The 13356-nt window shown below is 37.7% G+C and overlaps 1 protein-coding gene across 2 annotated transcripts in view; it reads left to right on the top strand.

The window, feature by feature from the left end:
* col4a5 (collagen, type IV, alpha 5 (Alport syndrome)) overlaps positions 1–13356 on the top strand; it is a 314426-nt gene that overhangs the window by 276709 nt on the left and 24361 nt on the right. For both annotated transcript variants that reach the window (XM_063061058.1, XM_063061059.1), the window contains exons 44-48: positions 81–153; positions 1270–1341; positions 1623–1751; positions 2121–2219; positions 11611–11820. In XM_063061058.1, the coding sequence (XP_062917128.1) occupies positions 81–153; positions 1270–1341; positions 1623–1751; positions 2121–2219; positions 11611–11820 (583 nt within the window). The remainder of the gene's footprint in view (positions 1–80; positions 154–1269; positions 1342–1622; positions 1752–2120; positions 2220–11610; positions 11821–13356) is intronic.

Genomic DNA, 13356 nt, shown 5'->3' with positions numbered 1-13356 from the left:
TACCATCCAATTTCTGCAATCTAGTCATTTGGTAAGAGCTTCACCTGAGCATCTTAATGGTTCATTTTGCATCTCTTCAGGGCAACACAGGACCACCTGGCTTCAATGGACCAAAAGGAGACCCAGGTTTTCCAGGAGCTCCAGGATTCCCAGGTAAGAAAGAAGGCACCATATCTTTTTCTGGAATAGTATGGTTTTCTACCTGCTGGAATCCAGTTCGACCGTTCTTTAAGATGCAGCAGCTTAAAAACTCTGTGGTGTCGCATAACTTCTTTATGCACAGTACTAAGGAATTTTTTACCTAAAATGCTAAACGCAATCAATCTGGGCACAAGATACTGGAATGTGGAGCAAATCACAAAGAGCTGGAGAAGCTCAGCAGGTCGGGTAGTATCTGTGGAAGGAAATGGACAGTCGACATTTCAGATGAAGATTCTTCTGAGGGATTCCCATGCACAACTCTAGTGGATGGCACAGCAAAATCGTGTGGGTGGCAAGGTTAGCATTGCACTAGTACTGATCCAGCTGTCTGTAGGAAGACAGAGCATTCTCCCCGTGACCCTGTGAATAAGATATCAGGGAAAACGTCTGCAAAGCTTTACTTTTCACTTGAAGCACTACATTTCCGATACTGCAAACCCCTTTCCGAACACTACATGGAGGTACCAACAGAGTTATTAATGTGCCTTTCAGAGCTGAAACATTCATATGAAAATACAAATAAGGAGCAGGCATAGGTACTTGACCACTCAAGCCTGCTTTGTCATTAATAAGCTAATGGTAGATCATGTTAAATTCATAGTCAGAGGTAAACCTGCTCATACTGACTCTTACTATATCTGCTGGAAATGCTAACGATATTAACCATTTGAATTCAGTGTTGGCTGAACTTTCTGTGTGAGTCTTTACAAAAGATACAAGGTGAGAAGCAATCAATTTAAGTATGAAGATCGGTTTGCCGTCTGGTAATCACTGGGCTAGATCACTCTCAAATGAACCTGCAAACCTTGCTTGCTCACCATGCAAGTGTGGGTCCAACCCTGAGACAACTCAGTTGACATTTGGCTTAATATGTTATGCACATCCTTTGAGTCAACTGTGGGACCAGAAGTACAACAGGAGGTTAGCCGCTTCAGTGGGACCTGCTCCATTTTCTCTGAGGCTTGACTCTCAGTGCAATGTGCGGTCGTAGATACGAATGGCTCATTAGGTAAGTATTGGATTTTGTTGAAAGATGTGGCTTCATCCCAGTTCTCACTTGTTTCACAGGGATGAAAGGATCTCCCGGACCTTCAGGTCTTAAGGGGCCTCCAGGTGAAACCGGACTGCCTGGTGAACCAGGTAGGTTTGAACTGCCTTGTCAATCTTTAGGCTTGCTTATCATCTGTATCCTGACAAAATTTCAAGTACAAAGTAAATTTGTTATCAAAGTATTTCCCCATATACAACCCTGAGATTCATTTACTTGCTGGCACTCAATAAGTACATAATAAAATCGATGAGAGACCACACCAACTGCGCATTCAACCAGTGTGCAAGACAATAAGCTGTGCAAATACAAAAAGAAAGAAATACTAATTTCTCTGTCTTTGCCATTTTAACCCATGACCTTTGTTGTACAGGTCCACGTGGTCCACCTGGACCATTTGTAACACTGCAGCCTTTGAAAGGAGAGCCAGGTTTACCAGGAGCACCAGGCTCACCTGGTCCTAAAGGAACACCAGGCTTACCTGGCCCACCAGGCCCTCCAGGTAAGACAACACTTACTCATACAATGGTGCATTCAGTCGCCCTGAATGTGAACATAAAAGATTAAATTTGCACACTCAACCACTGGGAATCCATGTCACAATTATTGCTCTTCTGTTACAGAATTAGAGAATGAAATTTGAAATAATGCAGATGCTAGAAATCAGGGAAAAAAAACCAAAAGTGCTCAGCATCAGGCATCAAAGAGAAACTGCTGATGTTTCAGGTCAAGAACCTTTTGTCACAATTGGCTCACTTTTGTGAAGTTTTTGGCCTGAAATGTAAACTCTGCTTTTCTTTACAAAGATCTATAACTGTTTCCAACATTTGTAAAGTTTGAATGATTTTGTAAAACTACTTCTCTCTCCCAGGCTCTTTGGGACCCCCTGGTGACCCAGGGCAGGATGGACTTCCTGGATTTAATGGACCATCTGGGCCAAAAGGAAGTCCAGGTCCTTCGGGTGAATCAGGTAAGAGTAGGAAGCGTAGTTGTTACTCATTATTTGCTTGCAGCAAGATTCTTATGTATTAACATTAATTTTAAGGAATTTCCAATCCGGAGCTGAGGATGCTATCCTATCCCTTTCCGTTGTCAGTGATATTTGCCATTTGAGATGTATGAGCATCTAGGATACTACTCAATTTTTAACCCCACCCCCCCAATATTTTTTCCAAAATGTAACAGCTAAACAAAGCTACTGCGACGATAAGGCCAAACTCAGGCTGGAGGAGCAATAACTCATATTCCATCTGGGTAGCCTCCACCCTGATGGAACGAACGTCAATTTCTCTGACTTCCAATCATTTCTTCCTCCCCACCACCCCTTTTAATCCTCCCACACCCTGTCTCTTTTCCCATTCCCTCTCGCCCCTTCTCCTCAGCTGCCCTCATGACCAGCCCATCAGCCCCCTTTGGTTCCCACCTCCTTCCCTTTATTCCTCGATTCCACTCCAGAATTTTGTGTGTTAATGAAACATTGTGAAAATAGTGAGTACAGGACCCTGACATTGGTTCTATGTGGCCCACTCTTCCTCAAAGTCTTTTGCCCTGTCCACCAAGGGTTATTAAGAATTCTTGCCAGATTGTGTTCTCAGAACAGATTTTCTTTCTCAACTATCCAGGGCAGAGTCAACAAGCGATTTAATCATGTGAATTATCTTGTCCCCATGTTGATCAAGCCATGCACACCTTGGTGCATTAGGATCTGAGTGTACCAAGTTTCCTCAGAAATTGAAGTCTGTAAATCCTGTTCCCAAAGATTTTTAATTTTATCTAAAGGAACACCTCATTCCCAACAGTATATTATAAATATTAGATATAGATCCATTATAGAAATGTTTCAGATTAAAAATGACATCTAGTAGATTCTTATCAGGACTTTTAGGAAATGTACTTATTTGAGACCATAAAAAATCTCTTATTTATAGATATCAAAAAAAAAGAGTTTTGGGTAAACTATATTTAGTTGACAATTGTTCAAATGAAAAAAGACTTCCCTTGACAAACAAGTCCTGAAAGCCTTTAATACCTAATCTACCCCATACTTTAAAAGCCACATCAATCATAGAGGATTTAAAAAAATAATAAGAAAAAATGGGACTCGAAAGAGAAAATCTCAATAAGCCAAAATATTTTCGGAATTGTATCCAAATCCTCATAGTGCGTTTAACTACCAGATTAACAGTTAATTTACTCAAAGACAAAGGAAGTGAGGATCCAAGAAGAGGAATAATAGAAAATTTACTAACAGAATTAGCTTCTAAGAAAACCCACATCAGGCAATCCCCACGATTTATATAATATAACCAAAATCTAAGATTTCTTATATTAACTGCCCAAAAATAAGATCTAAAATTTGGTAAGGCTAATCCTCCATCCTTCTTATCTTTCTGAAGATGAATTTTATTTAATCTAGAATGATTATTCTTCCATATACAAGAAGATATAATAGAGTTGTTTGTCATCTTACGTATTTCCTGTGTGGCCTTAAATTTTGTAGTTTTTTTAAATTTTATTTTGTTTTGCTTTTTATAACTAGTTTATGTTAATAATCTTATTTTTTCTTGTTGTTGTTTTGTTTATTCATGGGTTTGGGGTTTATTGTGGTTTTTTTTTTAATATATATTTTCTGGCTTTTGTTCTGTTGTGTGTGTATTTTAATTGAGTTACCTTTTTTTTACTTTTTTACTGTTTTACAATTAGCTGATCTTTTTCATATTTATACCTTTTTTTTTAGGGAGCGTATACCAGAAGTCATGGGGGTAGTTTTAGCGCTTGCTTCTTTCCGGCGGGTCTACTTTAGATTTTGCCTTGGGGTCTTGGGGCGGGGGGGTGGCGGGAGGAGCTTCACGTTTTAGTTTTTTTCTCTTTGGGCTATACACATTATTGAAGTACTGGTTGCGTCCTTTTTCCCGGTATCTTTTGTATGTTCTGTTTCCTCTCCGGGTTCGTGGGTCGAGCCTATCGTCAATCCCCCTCGATGTGGGTTGACTTTAGGATTTATGGAGTCTATTATTAATTTTGTCTCCTGGAATACTAACGGTCTTAATCATCCTATTAAAAGGAAAAAAGTTTTTAAAGTGTTCCGGAGACTTAAAGCACAAATTTTATTTTTACAAGAGACCCATGTACGGAGGGGGGACAGACTACGTTTTTTTAAATTCTGGAAGGGTCAACAATTTCATTCGAACTCCAATGCTAAGATTCGAGGCGTCTCTATTTTTATAGATTCCTCAGTTACTTTTATACAACAGGATATTATTTCTGATCCGAATGGTAGATTTTTATTGGTTAGTGGTTTACTATTTAATAAAAAAGTAGTTTTGGTTAATGTTTATGCTCCTAATATGGATTGTCCAGAATTTTATAAATCATTGTTTAATCAGTTTCCGAATTTGAACGAGTTTTCATTGATCTGGGGCGGAGATCTTAATACCTGTTTGTCTCCAGCTTTGGACCGTTCGGCTCCTTTACGGACCTTACCTAATAAATCTGCGACTTTGATTAACTTTTTCCTTTCTGATTCTGGGTCGACGGACATTTGGCGTTTTCTGCATCCTCAGGAAAAAGATTTTTCCTTCTTTTCACATGTTCATCATTCCTATTCAAGAATTGATTATTTTTTTATTGATTCTCGTCTTATTCCTTCAGTGATTAAATGTGATTATGATTCTATAACCATTTCGGATCATGCTCCACTTAAGCTTTCTATTAAAATTATGGCCAATATACAAAATAATAGACAATGGCGTTTTAATTCGCTGTTGCTTCAGGATTTGGACTTTGTTAACTTTATGAATGAACAGATTGAGCTTTTTTTTTACAATTAATCATACAGAGGATATTTCGGTTAACACTCTTTGGGACACTTTTAAAGCCTATATTCGTGGTCAGATTATTTCGTATTCTGCTGCTTTGAGGAAGAAACAGAAGCAGGAGGAGATGGCAATTGTGGACAAGATTAAAGAAATTGATAAGAAATATGTTATGGCTCCTTCTGAGGAGTTATACAAACAAAGAACTGAACTTCAAATGGAACACAGTTTATTACTATCGTCCTCGATTGTAAACCAATTAAAGAAAACAAGAAGTGAATTTTATGTTCACAGTGACAAAATTGGCAAGCTGCTGGCTAATCAATTGAAATCTAATTATGTTAAATCTCAAATCAATCAGATTTATAACCAAAATGATCGATTGATACTGGATCATGTGGGGATTAATCAAACCTTTTGTGATTTTTATTCTTCTTTATATCAATCAGAGTCTCCTCGAGATTCTAAATATATGAATGATTTTTTAGATAAGTTAGACTTCCCTAAGATTTCACAGGATATGTCTTCTATATTAGATACTTCCATTACTATGGATGAGATTAAGAATGTGATTTTTTCTATGAATCTGGGGAAAGCTCCTGGCCCGGATGGGTTTACCGTTGAATTTTATAAATGTTTTGCTTCTTTATTGATCCCTTGGCTCTGTAGGGTCTTTGAGGCTTCTCTGAAACTTGGTAAACTTCCTGAATCTTTTAATAGAGCATCAATTTCTCTAATACTAAAGAAGGATAAAGACCCTGCTCAATGTGCATCTTATAGACCAATATCTTTATTAAATGTTGATTCTAAAGTTTTTTCTAAGTTATTAGTAAATAGACTAGAAAAAGTACTTCCTTCTATTATTTCGGAAGACCAAACGGGTTTTATTAAAGGTCGTTACTCTTTTTATAATATTCGTACATTGTTAAATATTGTTTATACTCCCTCACAAAATGTTCCTGAGTGTGTTATTTCTTTAGACGCCGAGAAAGCTTTTGATAGAGTAGAATGGCCCTATTTATTTAAGGTGCTTGAAATGTTTAATTTTAGCTTGAAATTTATATCCTGGATTAAACTGTTATATCATTCCCCTGTAGCCTCGGTCCGTACTAACTCTTTAAACTCACCTTTTTTTCCTCTCTTTCGAGGTACTCGACAAGGCTGTCCTCTTAGTCCCCTATTATTTGATATTGCATTAGAACCTCTTGCAATTGCCATTCGAGAATCTTCAAATATTACTGGGATAACTCGGGGATTAAAGTCCCATAAATTATCACTCTGTGCTGATGATTTACTGTTATATATTTCTAATCCTGAGAAATCCATTCCTGCTGTTTTAGAGTTATTAGTACAATTTGGTTTTTTTTCAGGTTATAAATTAAATCTTAGTAAGAGTGAACTCTTTCCGATTAATAAACATCTTCCCTTATATTATAAATTTCCATTTAAATTGATTGATAATTATTTTTCTTATCTTGGGATTAAAATTACTTGTAAATATAAAGATTTATTTAAGATTAACTTTTTACCATTAATAGACCATATTACTCAACTTTCATCTAAATGGTTTCCCTTATATTTAACTTTGATTGGTCATATTAATGCAGTTAAGATGTTTTATTTGCCAAAATTTTTATATGTGTTTCAGGCATTACCAATTTTTGTTCCAAAATCTTTCTTTGATAAAGTTGACTCTAAAGTTTCTTCATTTATTTGGCAGAATAAGAATCCGAGACTGGGTAAAATACATTTACAGAAAGCTAAGAGGGATGGAGGTTTAGCATTACCTAACTTTAGATTCTATTATTGGGCTATTAATATTCGACATATGAAATTTTGGTTACTTGATCAGGATATACTATCTATTCCTAAATGGGTAGCATTGGAACTACAATCTGTTCAGGGTTATACACTTGGCTCTATTTTAGGTTCCTCTCTCCCTTTTGATTCGAAACGCCTTAAGCAGGTCTTTAACCCGATAGTTAAATATGCTTTGCGCATTTGGTTTCAATTCAGAAAATTTTTTGATCTTAATCAATTCGGGTTAGCCATTCCTATTTTAGGTAACATATTTTTTCCTCCCTCTTTTACGGATCGCGCTTTTCAAACCTGGAAGACTAAGGGTATTTTACGGTTTTTGGATTTATTTTTAGATGGTTCCCTTATGTCTTTTGAACAATTATCTAATAAATATAATTTATCAAGAATACATTTTTTTAGATATTTACAAGTTAGAAATTTCCTAAGTACTATACTTTCTTCCTTTCCAATGCTTCCTCCTACATATATTTTAGATTCGATAATTAACCTCAATCCATGTCAGAAAGGTGCATCGGCTATGATTTATAATATTATTATGAAACTTAGGAAAGCTCCATTGGATAAGATTAGGGTAGATTGGGAACAGGAATTGGGGCTTACCATTTCTGTGGATGATTGGGGGCAGATTTTACAATTAGTTAATACTTCCTCTATTTGTGCTAAACATTCCCTAATTCAATTTAAAGTGGTTCATAGAGCACATATGTCCAAAGATAAGTTAGCGCGTTTTTACTCGCATATTAAACCTTTTTGTGATAGATGTTCGGGGCAGATAGCCTCTTTAACTCATATGTTTTGGTCTTGTCCTACTTTGGAAACTTTTTGGAGAGATATTTTTAATATTATTTCTAAGGTATTAAATATAGATATCTCTCCTCACCCTATTACTGCTATCTTTGGACTACCCAAAATTTCTAGTAATCTTTCCCCTTCAGCCCGTAGAATGATCGCATTTCTTACTTTAATGGCGAAAAGATGTATTTTACAACATTGGAAAGAGCTTAATGCTCCAACTACCTTTTTTTGGTTCTCTCAGACGATTTTATGTTTGAATCTGGAGAAAATTAGAAGTAACCTTTATGATTCTTCATTTAAATTTGAACAGATTTGGGAACCTTTTATTCGATATTTTCATTTAATGTAATATACACCCTTCTTGTTTTTTTCCACTGTTTTTAATGGAGGTCGGGATTGAGGACGTGATTTTAAGTTTAACTCTGTTTGGTTTCAAGTTAGCCCATTGCTTTGCTTTGCTTTTAGCTAGTTGCACGGTGGGTTTTTTTTTGGGTTTTTTTTTCTTTTTTTTCCATTGATATATATATATAAAATTTAGTATACTATTATGTTATCTTGGTTTTTTATGTTTAAATTACATTGTTTGTAGTATTTCTTTTGGTATTGATACCTTCTGGAATTTTATTATATTTTAACATTGTATTAATGTTTATATGATTTACCTTTTTGTATACTTATTCAATAAAAAGATTTTAAAAAAAAAGAAAGAAGATATAATAGAGTCAAGAGAATCAAAAAAGGATTTAAGAATGAAAACCGGCAATGTCTATAAAAGATATATAAATTTAGGTAATATATTCATTTTGATAGAGTTAATTCGACCAATTAACGATAACGAAAGGGGCAACCAATTTAATAGTATTCTTTTTACATGATTCAATAGAGTAAGAAGATTTTCTTTAAATAGACACCCATAATTTTTAGTAATTGTTACACCTAAATAAGTAAATTGGTTTCTTACAATTTTAAAAGGAAGGTTAGAATTTGTTGGTATCAAATTGTTCTAAGGGAAAAGTTCACTTTGTGTAGGTTTAATTTATAACCTGAAAACTGGCTAAAACAGGAGAGTAAAGAAAGCACATGGGGTAATGAAGTCTCAACATTAGAAATAAATAGCAGCAAATCATCAGCATACAATGAGACTTTATGAATAGTGTCTCTCCTTCATCGCTAACATAGTGTCAACACTTCATGGTTATATGCCCGTCACTCTCTGCTTGCATTTAAAGTGGTCCATAGGGCCCATACGACTAAGGATAAGTTGTCTCGTTTTTATTTAGATATATCTCTGTATTGTGATCAATGTAATAATGGAGAAGCTTCACTCATTCATGTGTTTTGGACATGCCCGGGTCTTGGAAAATATTGGAAAGAAGTATTTCAAACCTTTTCGATACTTTTTAAAGTAAATTTCAAGCCTAATCCTTTGACTGCTTTATTTGGTGTTGTTGGAGGAAAGGATATTATTTTGGAGCCATCTGATTTGCATATTTTGGCTTTTATGTCTCTTCTGGTCAGAAGGATGCTTTCGCTTAAATGGAAAGATGTGGCCCCTTCCTATTCACGCCCAATGGTTACGTGATGTGATGTCATGTTTAGATTTAGAGAAGATTCGATGTTCAATCTTTGAATCTAATCAAGACTTTCAAACATTGTGGGGACCTTTTCTGAATTATTTTTAAAAACCTTTGATTTGCTGTTAAAGCACAGATGATAACTAATAATCTTTTTTCTTTTCTCTCTACTAATCAGCTTCGGTCTTGGTAGTGGGTTAGATTTTTTTATTTAATAAAATTATTACTTTTCAATGTTACGAACTAATTGACTTGTACGAATATAGGGTAAGGAGTCTTTCTATGCGATTTAGCTTAATGTATTAACGTACATATTTTTTTCCTGTACCTTGTACTGGGTTGCGGGCATGTTATGCAGGCCCCAGTAATGTGGAGACACTTGTGAGCTGCCCAGCACTATCTTCACTGATTTGATTTGATGCAAAGGATGCATTTCACTGTATTTTACAATGCACGCAACACGTAAAGCTCATCTTTACCTCTAGATGTACCTGCCATTGGAAGAGTGCAGCATAACCTAGTTCCAGGGGTGGCAGGTTTACTGTATGAGGAGGTAGTCAATGGAACAGGACAATAATCTATAAAGTTTGGGATAATGAGAGGAAAGCTCATCGAAACTTTCAAACTTTGGAAAGGGGTTAACAGTAGCTGCATGAAGGATGTTTCCACTAACTGAGCTGCCCAGGATCAGGAAGGCGCTGTTTTAAAATAAGGACATTTTAGAACTTAGGTGAGAAAAAAATCTGTTCATACAGATGGTGTTGAACCTTTGGAATTCTGCACCATAAAACATCTTGGCAGCTCAGTCACTGAGTTCATTCAAAACAAAATCAGAATCAGGTTTAATATCACTACATAGTCGACAAATTTGTTGTTTTTCAGCAGCAGATAAGTACAATATATAAAAAGTACTTATAATTAGGAAGTATATATTACGATTTTAAATGATATGAGTAGTTCAAAAACAGAGCAAAAATACTGAGGTAGTGTTCATGTGTTGGTTCACTGTCCATTCAGAAGTCTGATGGTGGGGGGAAAGAAGATGTTTTTAAAATCTTGAGCTTGTGGCTTCAGGCTCTTGTACTTCCTTCCTGTTGGCAGTATTGAGAAGAGACCATGTCCTGGGTGACGGGGTCCTTGATGAAGAATGCCACCTTTTTGAGGTATCACCTTTTGAAGATCTCCTCGATGCCGGGGAGGCTGGTGTCCATGGTGGAGCTGGCTGAGTTTACAACCCTCTGATAGGAGACTGGCTGATAAGGGAATATGGTGCTGCAAAATGATGCTGGGCCAGATTATCCATGATCTTGATGGAGTGTAAAGCAGGCTCAAAGGGCCAGATAGCGTACTCCTGCCTTTATTTCTTATCTTCTCAAGGATCAAAACTACTGGAATTGAACATGGCGATGCTAGTTTGTGTTCCTATGGCTGGAAGTCCCTAAAATTGGAAGTGGCATCACCAGGTTATGTTCTCCCCTCCATGACATCGACCTTTCATGGTACCCAGAGCCATTCAAATAACTTAGTTCAATCCAGAGGGAAGATGCTTACATTTAGAGTACTGTGCACATATATATAGCTATGGTGCCTAAGACATTTCCACAGCACTGGAATAATTTTATTTATTACACTGTAATGCTACCACAAAAAGAAACAAATTTTATGACAAATGTGAGTGATGATAAACCTGATTCTGGCGTGGATTTCTATTGTGTACTGTGTGCAGGAAGGAGAAAGGGAGAGGGAAATCATGATTGGGCTGGTACCCATTCTCAGCTGGGTAGACTGGAGCATTGTGTGGTTAAGTGCCTTGCTCAAGGACACACACGCTGCCCTGGCCGAGGCTCGAACCCACGACCTTCAGATCGCTAGTCCAACGCTCTAACCACTTGGCCACTTGTGGGAGAAGAAGCTGTTCCTAAAACTTTGAGTGTGGGTCTTCTTACCTCCTTCCTGATGGCAGTAACAAGAGGAGGGCATGTCCTGGATGATGAGGGCCCTTAATGAGAGATGTCATCTTCTTGCGGCATCACTTCGGTGGTGATGAGGGTTGTGCAAGTGATGGAGCTGGCTGAGTCCATGACCCTTTGCAGTCTCTTGCATTTCTGTGCATTGAGTCCTCCTGCCAGAAGGTGATGCAACCAGTCAGAATCCTCCCCACTGTACATCTGTAGAAGTTAGCAAGAATCTTTGGTGGCATACTAAATGTCCTCAAACTCCAAACAAGGCAGTACAGCTGGCAAAAATACTTTTGTAACCATTTCCAGTATTTACAAACATTGCTCGTCAATTCTAGCAAATTTGTGCCAATAATTTTATTCTGCTGCTTATCCCATATGAATATGGTCTTCAACAGGTGACAGAGGTTACCCTGGTCCTCCTGGTCCTGATGGACCTCCTGGGTCACCGGGCCCTCCAGGTGGTTCGGCAGCTCATGGATTCTTGATTACCCGACACAGTCAGTCAGTTGAGGTGCCACGTTGTCCTCCTGGAACGAATGTCATCTACAATGGCTTCTCTCTGCTTTATGTACAAGGCAATGAGAGAGCACATGGACAAGATTTAGGTGAGCATTGTCTCATTTCTGCACTGTAAGAATAGACAAGGAATGGATGTTTGTTAATTCTACACAACGTCTATGTTACTATTGCTACAAAGAAACATAACCATTGGCAGGCGATTGTATCAATTAAACTTCCATTTATATATTTGAATAATGTTATGTCGAAGTTGTATAAGACATTGGTGAGGCCTAATTTGGAGTATCATGTGCAGTTTTGGTCACCTACCTACAGGAAAGATGTATATAAGGTTGAAAGAGTACAGAGAAAATTTACAAGGTTATTGCCGGGTCTGGAGGACCTGAGTTATAAGAAAAAGTTGAACAGGTTAGGACTTTAGAATGTAGAAGATTGAGAGGAGATTTGATAGAGGTATACAAAATTATTAGGGGTATAGAGTGGGTAAATGCAAACAGACCTATTCCACTGAGGTTGGGTGGGACTACAACAAGAGGTCATGGGTCAACAGGGAAAGGTGAAAAGTTTAAGGGGAACGTGGGGGAAATTTCTTCACTCAGGGGATCATGAGAGTGTGGGAGGAGCTGTCAGCACAAGTGCTGCATGCGAGCTCAATTTCAACTTTTAATGGAAGCTTGGTTAAGTACGTGGATGGTAGGAATATGGAGGGCTATGGTCCTGGTGTAGATAGATGGAGTAGGCAGTTTAACTAGTTTTGGCATGGACTAGATGGGCCAAAGGGCCTGTTTATAGAATATAGAATAGTGCAGCACAGTACAGGCCCTTTGGCCCACAATGTTGTGCCGACCCTCAAACCCTGCCTCCCATATAACCCCCCCCCACCTTAAATTCCTCCATATACCTGTCCAGTAGTCTCTTAAACTTCACTAGTGTATCTGCCTCCACCACTGACTCAGGCAGTGCATTCCGTGCACCAACCACTCTCTGAGTGAAAAACCTTCCTCTACTATCCCCCTTGAACTTCCCACCCCTTACCTTAAAGCCATGTCCTCTTGTATTGAACAGTGGTGCCCTGTGGTTTCTGTGCTGTACTTTTCTATGACTCTGACTCTGTTTCTTTCATGATATACATATATAGTCAATTTAACATAGCCAAAGTCCTTCACAAGGTGGAGTCTAATCAAAATTGGAGCACAACATGTCAGTGTAAATGGTCAGAGAAGCAAACTGGTGAACAGGAGGGCAGTACAGTAACATAAAGAATTCAATTCACACAACTGTCTGTTAGGAGAGTGTATGTTCTCCTTATGACTGCATGGGTTTCCTCTGAGTGCTCTGGTTTCCCCCCACATTCCAAATATGTGCGGGTTAGGGTTAGTGGGGTGTGTGGTGACATTTGTGGGCTGCCACCCAGCCTATCCTCGGACTGTATTGGCTGTTGACTCATATTACACGTTACACTGTATGCTTTGATATGTCAATATACATGTGACAAACAAAGCTCATCTTTAATGTAGAAATGGGGGGATCTGACAATAAACTTGAGCCTGGCGAGTGCATAGTAAACAACCAAACTGACGTTGTATAGTTCTTCAAAATTGATTTGTCCATTCAGATCTCTT

The sequence above is a fragment of the Mobula hypostoma genome, chromosome 10 (assembly GCF_963921235.1).
Source record: "Mobula hypostoma chromosome 10, sMobHyp1.1, whole genome shotgun sequence".
Taxonomy (NCBI): Eukaryota; Metazoa; Chordata; class Chondrichthyes; order Myliobatiformes; family Myliobatidae; genus Mobula; species Mobula hypostoma.
This window is presented reverse-complemented; position numbering and strand designations above follow the sequence as displayed.